Source organism: Oncorhynchus nerka, linkage group LG9b, assembly GCF_034236695.1.
Source record: "Oncorhynchus nerka isolate Pitt River linkage group LG9b, Oner_Uvic_2.0, whole genome shotgun sequence".
Lineage (NCBI taxonomy): Eukaryota > Metazoa > Chordata > Actinopteri > Salmoniformes > Salmonidae > Oncorhynchus > Oncorhynchus nerka.
Genome location: NC_088424.1, coordinates 20,792,630 through 20,809,324, shown reverse-complemented (window position 1 = coordinate 20,809,324; position 16,695 = coordinate 20,792,630). Strand labels below are relative to the sequence as shown.

General features: G+C 43.4%; 1 protein-coding gene across 1 annotated transcript in view; it reads right to left on the bottom strand.

Moving 5' to 3' along the window:
• LOC115114417 (protein patched homolog 1-like) overlaps positions 1 to 14,951 on the bottom strand; it is a 30,410-nt gene extending 15,459 nt beyond the window's left edge. The window contains 5 exon segments of the mRNA XM_029642627.2: positions 2,781 to 2,872; positions 3,009 to 3,078; positions 3,179 to 3,368; positions 12,328 to 12,520; positions 14,386 to 14,951. Of these exon segments, the coding sequence (XP_029498487.2) occupies positions 2,781 to 2,872; positions 3,009 to 3,078; positions 3,179 to 3,368; positions 12,328 to 12,520; positions 14,386 to 14,532 (692 nt within the window). The 5' untranslated portion in view covers positions 14,533 to 14,951.
• Positions 14,952 to 16,695: the final 1,744 nt, after the last annotated feature.

The following is a 16,695-nucleotide window of genomic DNA, read 5'->3' as shown; positions in this document are numbered from 1 at the left end:
ATCTTGCCCCGCCTCTGCTGGGCTCTCCCTGGTGACGAGGAGCTGCAGATACTGCGTTTATAAAGTAGCGTTTATTATCCTGTTACACGGGGGCCACAATGCGGAGGGAAAAACACGGCGGCAGGCTGCTCGCGCCTATTTCTTAACTTTGTGCATCGAGTCATAACAATTACCTCTCTGCCTCTAAACATCTTGATAAGGCTGCAGTGGAGCAGTGAGAGGGCTGGCTGGTGGGTAGCTGAGCAGGGAGTCTGTCTGTGTGCTCTCTCTGTTGGGTTGATTGCCTGCCTGCATCTCACGCTGTTTAGTGGTGTGATGTTCACAGAGCCTTTCAAAATGCCTAATCCTGAGGCTTTTCGCTGCTTCTGCCTCTGGGTCCTCCTCCATGCTACATTTATCATTTTCTCCAAGGAGCAGGCAATTATGTGGCCTGAGGGATAACTCTTTGGTGTCAGTTGACAGCTTTTGCTGTACCAAGTAAACTTAGTACAGTGCGCTAACTCAGTGGCTCCCACCAGTACAAAGAGAGTACTTGTCAAGAGGAAGCATCCTCTGCTTTACAGGATTGCCCTTGCAACATCTGTATTCTACCACATTACCCATAATACACCACGCAACCAGAAATGGCCTCGGCTCCGTAAGGTCGTAATGTCTCCCGGCTCGTAATGTTTTTTACTTTTCCCTCCTTCCTGTGTTAAAATTGTACCATTTACATATATATATATATATATATATATATATATATATATATATATATATATATCCCCCTTGGTCGATTGAATTATTTTATTTTTAATTTACATTCTCACACCTCCAAAAAAATCCAATAATCAAACTATCAACAACAAAAAATATACAAGAAACAAGAACTCAGACCATTACAAGTCATAAAATAATGCTGTACCAATCATATAAAAAGTAAATGCTGTAAAGAAATAAATAAAATAATCTAAATACTTTGAGGCCATTTACTTGAGTTGGTAGAGAAAGAAAAGAATCCCCAAAGTGTCCTAACTCTGGGCCCAACCTCACTCCAATGATTCATGAAGAGAGTGGCTTCAAATAAAGCTGCTACTCTCCCATTCCCACATACCAAGCGCCTTTGCTCCTGCTTGCAAAGAGAGGCTCCTTTATCTGCTATTTTTTGCTTGAGTGAACCGGCCTAGGCCCTTTTGTTTTTCCATAGATTGCTGCTCTTTGTTCTCTCAAGTTTTTTTCTCTCTCCCTCTCCCTCTCTCCCTCTTTTTGCATTAAAAAACTCGGCTGAACTGAAGCGGAAGCTAGAGGGGACATTAGCCTCAGTGGCCAGGCCACCCCCGAGCTCTCTTCAGCGCAGCAAAAAGAAATGGCAAATAAATAACAACACAGACATTTTTTAAGAAAATATTTCACCACTGTGATTTAGGGGAATACTTGTGGATCTGTGATCATCAAAGGCCCTCCCCCTCTCTCTCCTCTCACACTACATGAGGAAAAGTAAATACAACCCATATTTATGTTTATTTCATTTCCCTTTTGTACTTCAACTATGTGCACATTTTTACAATACCGTACATTGCCATGATGTACTGTATGTCTCTATTCTTGTGAGTGTAATGTTCACTGTTCATTTCTATTTAACATCTATTTCACTTGCAATAAAGCCCTTAGAATTGAATTGAGAGAGAGAGAGACAGAGAGAGAGAGAGACAGAGAGAGAGCTCCCTGCCAGGTGAATGGAGAAAACACTGTTTGTTGTTCAATGTGCACGCCTGTGGCTGCAAAAAACTATTTTCAAAATCCTTAAACTGAACTATTGGTTTTACCTGAATTTATAATCAATATATTTGATATGCGGAAAGTGAAAACAATTGGAGTTATTGAAATATCAATTTAGAGTGTGATACTTATCTTTTGGGATTTTTTCCCCCGCAAGGAATATGATAAAAAGCATCTTAAAATAACCAAACTCCACTGTTCATTTCTTGTACGCTCTTTGGGGACCAAGCATAATGCCCATTTTATTTGTTGGACAACTTACAGCTCAGAGCCCGGGCGATTACCATGAGAATGCACAGTGTTACCCATTGCTGACAAAGCTGAGCCCCCCTCCAGGGCCCCCTCACTGATGGACACTCACTCGTAAACTGAAAGAATGCTTACCATTGTCTGACCCAAAGGTTCCCCTCCCCCCCTTTACCAACCCACCCAGTAGCAGCCATCTCCTCCCTCCATCTCTCCCTCCCTCCCTCTCCCTGTCCCCTTTCCATGAGGGCCTTCCCCTGCTCGGCTGGTGGACTGTGTGTGTGTGTGTGTGTGAGTGTGTGTGAGTGTGTGTGTGTGTGTGTGCGTGCGTGCGTGTGTGCGCGTGTGTTAGACCACTCAGAGCTACGACGACAGGAGAAGCATAGGTGACAACTGAAGTAGGCCTCTTCCTAACAACAGGGCTAACCGGCTCTTTAGTCACAGCTTGATGTTAGGTTATTACTGCCACCATTGTAGGTTATTACTGCTGCCACTGTATTGGATCCAAACTAAAGCCTCTTGTTAAGAAGAGTGTGTGAGAACCAGGAGGTCAATTGAGATTTTGTAGCCAAGCCACATTCCCTGGCCCCTGCCAAACCCAACGTATAAATAAGGTGAAAGGGGCCAAGCTAGCTGGACAGGGGCCCTAACGTAACTCTAATACTGGGATTCAAGATAGCTGATTTTTGAAAACACTAAAAAAACATTCTGTATTTCCAAGTAATATGGAAGAAAATCATTTGCGCCATTTGAAGGACAAATATTCTGGAACTTACGGTAAGTATGCTGACCCCCCCTGGAGCTTTGCACCTTCCCAGAAACAGTCCAGTGGGGTAACAATCATACAGGGGAACAGCTTGTCAATCATCTGCAAAACATGGATACAGTCATCAGTTATTATCCATGATCAAAAGTACATAAAACAGATCCATAACCAAAACCATGCATGGTGATCGCAATGGACAGAAAATAACAGGGAGGGATATTTCATTTGTTCAACTTACCCTTTCAATCATGACATTTTCTATGATAGGGACTCCAGATTTGTAGCATATTTTATTAAGATCCCATGATCTGAGGAGAGAAGACATACAGAACATCAGATATGTGACCACAGACAACCCCCTTTTATTTAGTTGTAGGGTAATCCCCAGTGACCCATGGGTCTACTTACTTTCCAAACAGAGACACCTGGACCTTGCTGGCCGAGAGCGCTGCCTCCAGGTGAAGCAGCAAAGCATCCTGGGTTAGAATGTTAGTTCCTTCCTGTTTGGGGGTTTGTATGAGCATCTGCGACGTGAACACAGACTCCTCTCCTTGCTTCTCCTTGGTGTAGCGCAGCTCCCGACTCACTCGGCTACCGGCTAGAAGAGAGAAGAAGAAGAAGAGAAATGGAGAGGGGGGGATTGGGTTAAAGACTCATCTCCCACATATATAAGAGCTATTGGGTTATTTCTCTTCGTTGCGCTGCGATTTGACAAGACAACTGACCCTCATTACCACTCCAGAGGAAGCATGATGCAAGCTAAAACATCAATCAACAGAGCGAATGAAGCACAGAAAGGTCCACAGAGTGTACAGTTCTGGGGGCTTTGGGGATAGATATGAAGCTTTTTAAGATTCATAGTTTAATTTAATTGCAGCCTCGGTAGTGGGAAAAAAGCCACTAATTAGGCTGCTTTTCTAAGTTTCATATTTCTGTCCAACCCTCCTCCTCCGACTCCCCAAGACTTGGATTCTAAATAGCTGTGTAGTTCAAACCAGAGGCCTTGGCACAGGTCCAAAGGATACAGAGACCCACAGCAGAGAGGGGAGGGGGGGGGGGAGACCGAGATATACAGGGAGAGAAATCTGCTGGATATGACTATGCACGGCTCATATTATAATCACACTAGTGCAACAAGAATTGCAGACACGCAAACACACACACAAGTTCCGAGTTGGATCCCTGTATTGAAACGACTGTGGCGTGAGTATAGTGAGTGTAGTACACATATGCACTGCACATACACATGAACACAGATCGGCCAACGCCCTTGCCCGTGTTGGTTTTGAAGGCACTTCAGACACAGGACGTCTAGCCAAGAGAAATTGGTCAAAGCTTCTCATTGGCTCCCTCTGTGAAACAGATGTGTCCTGTTAGGGAATTCCTCCTCACTGTGCCCTGGTGCCCAAACCCCAAACCCCATCACCAACAACACGGCACGGAATGGCAGCACCACCATCCCTAGTTTCACAGTCTATTTCACCTGGGACCTGATCATGTAAGAAACTGACAACGGTCAAAAACACAGCCTCTAGCCTAGTCAGACTGTTTCAGTACAAAATGAAGGCACAACATACCATCGATTTTTTACAGCAGACTTTCACCATACCAGAACTAACCCATCAGAGAAGGAGAGGGAGATTCTAGTAGAGAGAGAGAGAGAGAGATAAAGGTGGTAGCAGGGTTGGATGGGAGAGAACAACGAGGCAGAAATGCTGTTGATCTGGTATGCAGAGCCGGGATGAAAGCATCAAAGCCCTGAGAGGAAACTCTGGAGTCCAGCCCCGTAATTACCAGAGGCTGCCCTGAAAAGAGTGAGCAGGGTATCTGCGGCAATGCCAAGGGCACATGAAACGCACCGCTCTGGATCAGAGTGGGCTCGTCTGCCCCTCCGTGTTCCACTACATGACAATCCTGCAGAGGCTGGCTCTCACTGTAGCCACCTCGCCTCTCAGCTTCTCTCCCTGGCTTTCTCTCTTCCACTCTTTCCCTCTGTCTCCCCTCTCCCTCTCTTCCTGGCACCACCTTACCCAATCCAGACGCAGCTCCTCTAATTGAGGGAGAAGAAAAAACGATCCTCTCCCCGGCTCTCGAAGTGTAAGATTAGATTATAACTGGGTTGGAAAATCTTTCTGGGCTTTCTTCTAGCCTTCATAGCCTTCATAGTTGACTTTGTGAATTCACAGAATCAAACCACGCTTAAGAACAGACACTTTTGTTTCACTTGGGACATTCTGCTCATATTTAATACATTGGGGGCATCTACAGGAACTGATTTTCAATCTTTGGGCCTGTAATTACAGGGCTCCTGAAGTAAATTATAGCTATTTGTGTCTTGTTCCGCCCATCTGGACCACCCAACTAGAGCCCCGGCCTCGCCACTCAGTCACTGTTCTGCTCCGAGAGAGAGAGAGAGCTCAGCCACTCACCAGATGGAGGCTGCTCCGCTCTGCTCCTATCCGCTCGGCCTGCAACCAACAGCCCTTAAAGAGACAGTCGCCCAAATACTTCTCACCAAGCAGTCAGAAAGGTTTGAGGAAAGTGTATGGAATTTGGGGCCTGTGATTCTCTGAATATTTGACATTAAAAGTGGAGCGAAATCACATGTGAAGCATTAGGCCCAAATCATTTTTCATGAGGAGACTGTCAAAACGTAACACGTAGTTATCCTTCAACAATCCCATATTGGACGGGGAAATCAGATAACTGTAAATAATATCAACATAACATGGTAGAAGAGATCAGAGAGCTCATACTTCTTCACAAAGCCACTCAGGGTGCTGCGCTCCAAACAAAGCACCTCCATTTGTTCTCCCTCTCTTCCATTTTTCACATCAACCCCCGGAGGTGACATCCCCATACAGCCCAATTATCCACAATTATGGTCCATCTCATCTTCTAAGCATATGCAGGGACACGATCCATCAATCAACCCTTTTTATAGCGTTGGGCATTTTGGAGTGAGGACTGCCTGCAATAGCCATTCCTATGCTAAAGCTCATCTCCATCCAGATGGGGTTCTCACTGCTTCTCAGTGGGACTAGGCTGGGGCTGGCCAGAGAGACAGACAGGCAACGGTAGCAGGTATGAGGGAGAAGGCCTCCCACCCAAAGCCCGGACACAGGGCCAGGCAGGCCTATCAGGCTTGTGTGGATGTGTGTGTATGTGCGAGTGCTAGTTCCCCTCTCAGTGGGCAGTATAGAAAGTGGCATGTAATTAACCAAGGAGAAGGAGCCCCCTGCTCCTTGGTGTCAGACCACTGTTGGACCCTGTCAGCTCTAATCTCCCTCATGTCCAGCCCACCACCACCCAGCCTAGCCCAGCCCCACAGACCTCAGGAGACCACAGGAGACATCAGTACGTTGGGCCAGTAACCCGAAAGGTTGCTGGATCGAACCCCCAAGCTGACGAGGTAAAGATCTGTAGTTCTGCCCCTTGAGCAAGGCAGTTAACCCACTGTTCCCCGGGCGCCAAAGACGTGGATGTCGGTTAAGGCAGACCCCCGCACCTCTCTGACTCAGAGGGGTTGGGTTAAATGCGGAAGACACATTTCAGTTGAATGCATTCAGTTGTACAACTGACTAGGTATCCCCCTTTCCTTACCATACTGCAGTGGTTTCCAACCTGTCATCCAAATTGAATAACAGGTGGAGGTATTAATGGTATTATAAGCAATTTAACATTACTCTCATAACGCTGAATGTTTAGAATAATAATAATAGGCCTTTAATTTGTTACATTCACTGCAAAAATGGACAAAAATATTATCATCAAGATATTTTATGTTAAAATAAAACCTCAGACTCCGTGATTGGTGGTCGTCAAGAGCTTCTGTCTGTGTATGGGATCCGTTGCCATACTGTACTGTATCAATGTATTTCCTCTCCATGTCTGCCTGTATGCTATGTTGTCTGCCTACACTAGTGCACAGGTTTAGTGATTGTAAACGTTTGCCATCAAACTCAAACAGTATCTTCCAAAAGTGTTGGTCACAGACAGCACAATGTATCCAATCAAATGTGGAAGAAGTCCCACACATGTAGCCGAGCTATTTCTCCAGCTTGGCTCAGAGGCTGTTAGGCGCCGTCACTAAAACACAACTGTTTGAAACAATTAACAAATAGGATTGAACCAGCAGCAACACCATTCACATGTTAGCTCTAGGTCCAAATCCACTCTCCATTAGCAGAGACCACCTTCAAAGTGTTGTGGGCCAGATTAGCTGGATTATGTAGCCACTGAAAGGATCCATGCTGCTTTGGAGGAAGTCCCACAAGGAAGAGACATGCTTTACCATGCTTTACCTGTAACGTAGCACAGATTATAGTACACAAAATGTACACACTCAAATGCACCCATAGCCTCGCCACTCACCCACTCCCTCACTTATACATTCACACAGAAAGTAGACTTTGCTGGACCGGTTCTGCTTAGGAACTGTCAGTCCCTCATCTTGCCCATTCCCTGCCCTTCGTTATCCATTTAACATGGTTTTAAAAAGCATGCAGTATAAAACCAGAGGGATAGATTTGGCCCTGACTGGCACAGCGAAACAAGTCTTCATTGAAATCAAGCTTCAGTTCTACTGCCATTTTCTTTAATAGGCCATCCTTTACCAAGTGCTGCAGCACCTCCCCATCCCAGTCCAATGTGTTACTTAGCAGATGGAGAAGCTCCTTATACAGAGAAAATCCAGGCAGGGCAGAAGAGATTGAATACAGGCTTTTGTCACTCCTCTCCTGAATTTCTTTCAGATGTTTCCCAACAAACAGGAAAAAATAAAGAGGGAACTTTCACAACAAAAGCAAATGGACCTTAGACTTTTTCCCAGCAAATAAAACAATGCAGGCGTTGGGGGGCTTGGCTTTCTACCTTACCGATAGAAATACAGTGTGTCTGTGCGTCCGTGTTTGAGGGGGAGAGTGTGTGAATTGGACAGGGTGGGAAAAGGACATTTTGAGGTATTCCTTCAAAAAAAAGTGAGAGGATGACAAATGAAGTTCAATTTGAGAGGGAAAACTGTAAAAATGCCATCAAAAGTAAAAGGCAAAAATAATCTGCTTCAGTTACAATCTATTCAGATCTTGATACTTCTGTCAGCATTGACATACATTTCCACTGGTGTTGGCAGTTAGGCACTTGCTATTTCCATATGTATAGCCTTGCCTGTACTAATTATGCTAATCATCCCTAGTGTTGGCTGCTGTGAAAAATAGTCACATTAGGCACTCCACTGGCTGCTAATGCAGCTTAATGTGTGGTTGAAACATACATTCATCCAATGGTGAAAGGCAAACATTTTCCACATTGCTGGTCTCATTCAGCCTAGAAATGAATTTATTGAGCCCAAGCACCATTTATTTCCCCCCAAATACCAAGAAAATGTTTTTCTCCCTTCTTCTTTTTCCAGAGGGGGCAAAACAGGCAAACTCTACCCCAAAAACGGTGACTGGTGTATATTTACAGTGGACCAAGGAGAACAATCTCTTTTGGCATGATATAAAAAGTGTCAAAGTGCAAGAAACACAGAGAGTGTACAGGAGATGTGTGAGACTGTGCTTTCTATAACAGAGATAGATAGTCCTTCAGCACTCCCCAAAAAATGGGCCCAGTGTCTACAGTGACCTTCAAGCAACATCAAATACAGGACACTAAACAGGTATACGGTTACATACAGTGCTGAAATGTGATGCACTACTGTAAATGTAAAAAAGACAAGTACCATAAAATCTCATCTCTATTATATACCTTGGAATACTAAACACCATGCAACATGGGAAAGCCTACACCGCTATACGAGTCACTGCTCTAACACTGTAAATATCCAAAAAGGATATTAGCATGGTGTATTAATGCAGTACACAGTGGACGGTTCCTTCAGTAATGGAGGGATCTGATGAAGTTTAGTATTCAGCTCATGTGTTTGCTCCTTGAGGAGAGGACTGAGGCTGGAGGACTGCAGATTGGTGGGGGGGATGAATGGAGGGAGAGGGTGGGGGGGTGAAATAAACATTTTCAAATGACCCAGGTTGACTCTGGCCTTGTTTGTTCTTTCTACTGGTGAGGTCTGAGGCTCAGCAGTTGGAGTTTATTTATCTAGCTGGGGCACTGTGGCGTTCCATTCACCTCCAATAATGCCTCATAGAGCTTTCTTTCTCTTTTAGCAGGCCCTGAACTGGAAGACTGTATTTTCTGATGAATTATAGCATTTACCTTGCATTTTTGTTTAGATAACTGTTCCAAACATTGAAACGTCCACATGTTCCCCTCCGAAAGGCCTGGCTTGTGCTGCTAGGGCTCTGGAAGGTACCTACTGCTCGCCATGTGGAGTAGCTCATTCATGCTGTGTATATGTTCTTTTCCCCCATTCTACACAGTCTCTTTCTAAAACATATGGCGGCCTGGCACGTTGCAATATTTGCACAGCTTGTCTGTGTGTACATGTCTGTCAAGATCACCAAAACTGTGTCGAGAAGGATGGGTTTAGTTAATGTGGGCTAGCCTACAAGTACATACTTGTAAACCTTTATTTTCCCCTATAAATGCACTATTCAAAACTGCGTGGTGCTCTTCGGTGGTATTAATTCTACCCACTACCAAATATCAAACCTTTTGGGAAATCTACATGACTATTGCAATAGTAATAACGCTAGCTAAGCTTATATTACTTCCAGAAGAAACAACTCCCTACCCAGCAAATATACATTTTCTTCTTCGTCCTGCTTGAACTGGTGAAAGAAATGTGTCCTGAGAAAGAGGCCACACTGTTGTTTTTAGGGAATGGGGAAATGTTAAAGTGTATACCCCTAAAACCTTCGCCCTTAATGCTCCCCCACCCCCATCCTCATCTGCCTGCACTTCACCTCTTTATTACCCCCTTTCTTCCTCGAGACAATGCACTCTAGGTCACATTCTCCCCCTGGTCCCACCCATGACTGCCAGGCCATTTTCCTGTGTTATTTCTTGCTCTGCATTGCTTCTGCAGTAGAAAAGTTCATCAAATAAACGTCCAAAAGAAAACAACATGACTGACAAAAAAAATGTCCTTAGCTGAATTTAGTGTGTTTTATCACTCTGCACTCTGTCTGTATTAGCCAACCAGTCTAATGAGTCTACCCACCTAGAGACGGAACAGTTGAACTAGTATTGGTTATAACTACATACAGTATGAACACCTTTCACAACAGGTACTTTGTTTTTAACTACTACACCTTTTCCCATATGTTTCTGACTGGCACCAACTACTGGTTTAACTACCACCAATATCCTATCAACATTCAGAACAGACAAGCTACAGAGTACAGGAGGGTTTGCATCAGGTTGAGAAAACAAATACTTTACAAAACATTATTTTCCACAGTCCTATGGCCCAAGTGTTAGCACAATATCCTTGGCTAGGGTAGGATGGGGTAAGCTAGGTAGAGTAGGGTATAGGGTAAGGTAGGGTAACGCTAGGGTAGGCGAGAGGAAACAATTAAAAAGAGCCTGGTGGTCTGACATCACACACAGCAGGTCATCTACCCTAGCTAGGTGGCAAACATGACATTTGGGTGGGGGTGGGAGACAGATATGGCCTGGGGATATATGATGGGAAGCATATGCTCCCAGGCACTCCCAGCTGGCCGAGTGTGAGCCCAGGAGGCCTCATATCAGCACCCTCATCCTTCATATGTGGTCAGAATACACCTCCGCTTGTGTTGACAAGAAGACCACATAGACTTACGTTCTCTATTGAGAAAATACTAAGCCTGCAACACCTGTTATTTTGAAAGTTTGAGGCCCAACTGTAAGCTGTTGATTTATAAAGTAGCTTTAAACATGCCTGTCTTCAAAATAAAAATATACTGCTCTGACTGCTACTAATAAAAAATGATGCTGCCTGGACACTCATCACATCTTTTCTTCGAGAGCAATACAATTCTCTGTCCTATTAGGAAATATATCTCCTCTGTTTTGTGAAAGAGTTTATGTGTGCATGTGTATGTGTTTGAGAGTGAGTGAGAGGGAGAGAGAGCGATGTGTGCATGTGTTTCTCTGTGTGTGTGTGTGCTTGTGTGTGTGCGTGTGTGAGAACCAACCTCTCCTTGTTACCAAACCACTTACTCTCCATTGAGCTCTGAGCAGCTTTGTCAATGGGCTATTGGGGAAACAACGCAGGCAGAAACTTTAGAAACATGGCCACTGCCTCTTAAAGGAACAGCATTCCTTTTCAGCATTTGGGTATTTCACTCTCAGAATGACTCTATGATTAGGCACAACAAACCCTATCTAACAACTTCCTTTCAGAAGACCAACAGTTAGCTTCTTTAATGTGTATGAAATACACACCAGTACATGAACAAAATACTATGATTGTGACAAATTACACTGCAATAATTTCATATCTTGTTTGTGAGTCAGACTCCACTTAACTACAATCTGACAAGTGAATGAGTCAAATCTGAAAAGCTTTGGCTTCACCAATTTTACCAAAACTCAAACACAGTGTCAGACCACAAGCATTTAATTGACAACATCTAAGCCCTTCCCAGCCAACGTTTTGGGAAGGAATAAAGGGAGTGTTTATACGCTCTAGAACCCAAAAGGGTTCCTCTGCTGTCTCCATAGGAGAACCCTTTGAAGAACCCCTTTTAGTTCCAGGTTGAACCCATTAGGTTCTAGGTAGAAACCTTTTGGGTTCCATGTAGAACCCTATCCAAAAAGAGTTCTACCTGGAACCAAAAAGGGTTATCCTATGGGGACAGCCGCAGAATCCTTTTTTTTCTAAGAGTATCCTACAACTGTTGTGACTCTTTTTAGAGTGTGCAAAACAGGTGGGTAAACTTCAGCTGTATTCACTTATTTTTTTGTAGGAAAGGGGGTGCCTTTATTGTTGAATGGAATCCAAGAATAGTTAAGGACCACACAGAGAGCTAGGGGGGAGGGTCAGCACCTCAAAGATGGCTAACGATTCACACAGCCCATCTGCTCTTGGGATCAGGAGTGCGGCAAAAGCCTAGAGGGCTTAAAAGGAATTTGGCAGTGTGAAAACCAAATAAAGCTGCCCGAATATGCACCGATAACCCAGCCTGCGCACAGAAAGGACGTCAAATAAAACATGGAACCACCATGGCAAACAATACAAGGCTGATGAGAAGAACAAGAGAAGGCTTGCGTGTGCAAGGAACAACACGAGCTCCTTGTATGCAATAAAGTTGGAATTTCTTGAACTACTCTCCATTCCCATTGCAAAGCAGCTTTGCCATCAGCAAACAACACACACAAAGGTGCAGAGGTTAGAATACATTAAAATAACTTTCAATACAAAAATGACTAAGTTATGGTCAAATTCAAGAAAAAACTACAAATTCATAGTATCCACCACCCAATCATGAATAACTAAAGAGCAGCACCCCTCAAAAAACTAGAGCAAAAATACTGACGCAACAAGTCAGTCAGACAGCACCCATACAGTTTATTGTGCCCCCCTCTAGTAGCCTGGATGGAAAAATGTCTACAACAAGTTAATTTCCAGACAACACCTCAAACCATACCCCGAAACTGAATGCCTGACTCACCTTCCACCCATAGTTGCTCAATGTCCGTCTCAATGGCAGCAACCCGCAAACCCACAGACAAGGCACCGAACACAAGCAGTCCAATGAAAAGGACTTTTCCACAATGTCGCTGGATGTGACAGCCCAAAGAAAAGAGAAGAGCCTGGAACCTCGCCCGAATCCACAACGGGGCTTTCTGACCCACAGCCGTCCCCTAAAGAGACAGGAGGAGAGAGAAAACATTTTCATTACACATTAATAACAACATATTGCTATACATGGACTGCATGGATATGGCATAGACAAGTACAACTATTCACTAATGGAAGACGACACTGTATCTAACTGCTCCCGAGTGACGCAGTGGTCTAAGGCACTGCATCTCAGTGCTTGAGGCTTCACTACAGACACCCTGGTTCGAATCCAGGTTGTATCACAACCGGACGTGATTGGGAGTCCCATAGGGCAGAGCACAATTGGCCCAGCGTCGTCCCGGGTTTGGCCGGTGTAGGCCGTCATTGTAAATCAGAATTTGTTCTCAACCGACTTGCCATGTTTTAAATAAAGGTTACATAAAAATGATATAAAAGTAAGATAAACTATCAATACAGTGGTCTTTCAAGTATTACTAAGAATAACCTACTAGGGCAGAGAATACCAATAAAATAGATAACCTGAGTATGATTATGATAGCGTGGCATACTTAAGGGCATGTTCAACATTACCGTATCTACTGTACTAGATAGATACGTGAGTGATATGTCTTCATGTCAGATATCCTGTGAGCAAACCATATATATGTGAATTGGATCAACTGAAGTGATGTCATATATAGATACCACGAGAATATCCGAACATAACCAGTCAGAACATACTGAGGGCCCGACACCAAAGAGGGTAAAGCAATGACCAACCAGTCTTTGGTGTTGGGCCCTCACAGTTGGCACAAGCCAGGTGAGTCTAACCACTCATCACCAGAGGCACGGGGGTTTGCTATGGAGTCAAAACACAAGACTTCACAGTTATGGTTACATGGGTTCAGGTTTAACAACAACAAAACGGCATACTTGTCAAATGGGATATAAAGTAATCTATGCTGTGCTGGTGTAGCCTATTACACACACATATATAATACACTAATAACAACTAGGATGAAATAAGTATCTATGGTCTACTAGGGGCTATATATTTGACAACACTTGGACTAGGACTAACATTTTTCCTATATTTAACGTTTAAATGCTCAGCCAGCTGCCCTAACAACCTCCTGGGAAAAACTATGAAACCTAATGCTGTTGGGCACTAATGCCTAGTTTTAAGTGGAAGTCGAAAGATTACAAGATTGCACACATTTGAGTCAGGAGTTATGTAGCCTACCATACTTTCTTTAATAAGCTACATAGCTTCTAAAAGGCTATGCAGGGATTTGACAATAAGCAGTTCCTATATCAAAAAGCCCTACTCCTATCATGTAAAATTCAAACACTGGCTGAAGACCGTCTACTATACCCATTCAAACTTTACAAACAATATCACCGGTCTAGTACAGACACACTGGACAGATGTTTTGGTTTCACTTGGGAGTTTTGACACATATCCAACCGTTCATGCGGTCCAGTGATGCTTTGTCAGATAAAACTTAATCAGTGAACTCCTCTAAGATCCACCGCATTTTCAAACCAACTAGCCTTAAACAAACTAGCCTACAACGGGGACCCCGAGTCTAACTTCTTACTAATAGAGTTGAACAGATCCCACACACGTAGAAATAACTATTATGGGTTGTATTGCTTCTAAAAATTAAAGGAGAAAGTTATTTTCATTCAGAGTGGGATCGGGATCGAAGGTTGAAATATGTGCGTGCCAGTGATTCGTAAATGTTACAATGTAACATCGAAATATTATGTGAAAACGGAAGCATATCACATTGTACTACATTTGAACATAAAACTCCCTAAAATATTCCTCGTTTCGAGTGGTAGTAACACCCGTTTCTTCAGAAGTACCAAAACATAGCACGTATTCACAGAGATGATGAATGAAACAGCAAAGTATATTCCACTGAAAGTATTTTGTCACCTTAGAAATCTGTTTTAATGCGAAAGCAGCGTGGCAGTAACTGGGTCTCCGGAGAAGATCTGAGTTTACTCGCGGCGGAGAACGTGTATAACTTGGGGGTAAATCTCCAAAAACACCGGCCCCTGGGACTCTGGGATCCGAGGCCATAGTCCAAACAAGAAAAACAAAGCACAGAGCGAAGCGAGAGAGAAACAGTGCGAGTTCAGCAAAAGCGACAATAATCCAAGATAGAATACTAGCGCATCCACCGGGTAGAAATTAGGAGAATATATACTAGTCTTTCCTTGAGCCAAAGTCTTGCAACTCCATCCCAACATTATGTGCCCAAATCCGTATAGATCCTTGAGTCTTCATCCGTCCTGATAGCTTATAAAACAACTTTTCGAAGTAAAGTCTCGAGCAGATATTTAAGTCTGCCTCTGATGCCGTAGCAGTGACATTTGGAGAAGCTAGCCCCTCTGCAAATCGTGAAAAGGGTGGTTTGGTGGAAAAGTGATCTGGTTCTCATTGGCCAAGGAAGAGGCAAATTACTTAGCAAACATCTCCTATTATTAGCTGCTAAGCAACAGCTCACCAAAGTGGAGAGAGAGGGAGACCACCCAGGCTGCCCTTCAAATCGAGGGGAGGGGGGAGAACGAAGGGGCGTCAGAGAGAGGAACTCTTTCAATAAACTCAGCACACTGTTGCCGGCTCTGCTCTGCACATTCCCAATTGCCTTAGCTCTGTTATACGAAGCAATCACACATGCCATATATTGATACAACAGACACAGTTTTATATTTAATCCAGTCTGACATAAACAAAATTCTAAATGAATCCAGAGTGGTTTCTCACACAAATAAAAGGGGGGAAAAGACTGAATAGTCGAAATTGTGTACTAAACTAGCTTTATTCATTGGCAAGAATTTCAGAAACAAACTCAGTATTATAAACTGTACTACAATCAAGGTTACGTTTAAAGTAGCTAATCATTTACACTTTCAAAGTTCATTAATTTGCTTGACTTTGCTCATTGATTGGACTAATGTATACCAATCTCAATATTTCACAAAACAACGCAATCCCTTCCTTGCTGTATCATCTGTGTAGTTGTCTTGTCTATTTATACTTCATTGCTAAGGACTTACTGACACATGTTTAATTCCACTGTGTTGTGCAGTTTGCCAAACAGCTGTGATGAGTGCGTGTGGTGTGGGTCTTTAACATTGACAGCTGTAGACCTACCAACCCTGGATTAATTAAGGCATTAAACCAGGTAGTTATTTGTTTCCTCTCTGTCACAGTCCATTGTCAAGTACTTTATTCTAACATTGTTTACCCGAGTCTCAAGGCCATATCGTTTATTATAGAGTGAACAATAGACATGTATACAGCAGCTTGGTGCAGGCCTACACAAAAACAATACACAGTATAGCTTTGTGAATCAAATACATATGGGTTTAATACAAGAACAAATCAATTCCCTTGTCTTCATAACCACTTTATTACAAAAAATGTTAAATAACGACAAATTAATTTGGTATCAAGCTTGGGCAACAAACTGCTAAATGAAAGAAACTTGCTACTTGCATTCTGGATGTGTAACAGCAATAGTTGCCACTTTATGAAACCATTAAGGAGACTACAGCTCTATAACACTTTCATTTGGAACATTGTTCAAAAGCTGAGAAGACAATGGCTTCACATTAAAATAGATTAGCACACACCTACATGACTGAGATATACACTGACTTTTAGTCCACTCATCATTTGCCTGACTTATACAAACATTTCAGTTTGTGGATAACATGTAGCTTAGAACACTTTCAACCCAGCCCTTCAAGATGACGATTGGACTGCGAATTTGATTTAGATTCACTTTTTTCAAATGTTTGATATTTAAGAAGCATATATGTACAATAGCAACAATATAATTTACCTACGTGCCTAGTCTAGAATACTCTGTGAGCGTGGACAGAGATGTGTGGGAAAGGACACACTCAGCCCAATATTCATTTCATATCATGGTGGCAGGCAGGGGTGGTACTAATGATCAGCTAGTTTCTCAATTTGTTGAATTGGATGAGGGGAAAAGGCAGCTGGAAATTGGAGCTAATGTGGAATGTGAGGAATTGCCCTGTGTGGCCCCTTGAAGCCTAACAAACTGAGGGAGGTCTGGTCCAAGGTCTAGAGGCCTTGGATAAATAAACCCCAGAGATGACCATGCGCTGTCCAGATATCTGCCATCACAAGGCCTCCCAACATAAACCGCTCTCTCTGGCCCATGGCCATGCCTGCATAGCCCTGGTTCTGTATGTGCAATTGCAAAGT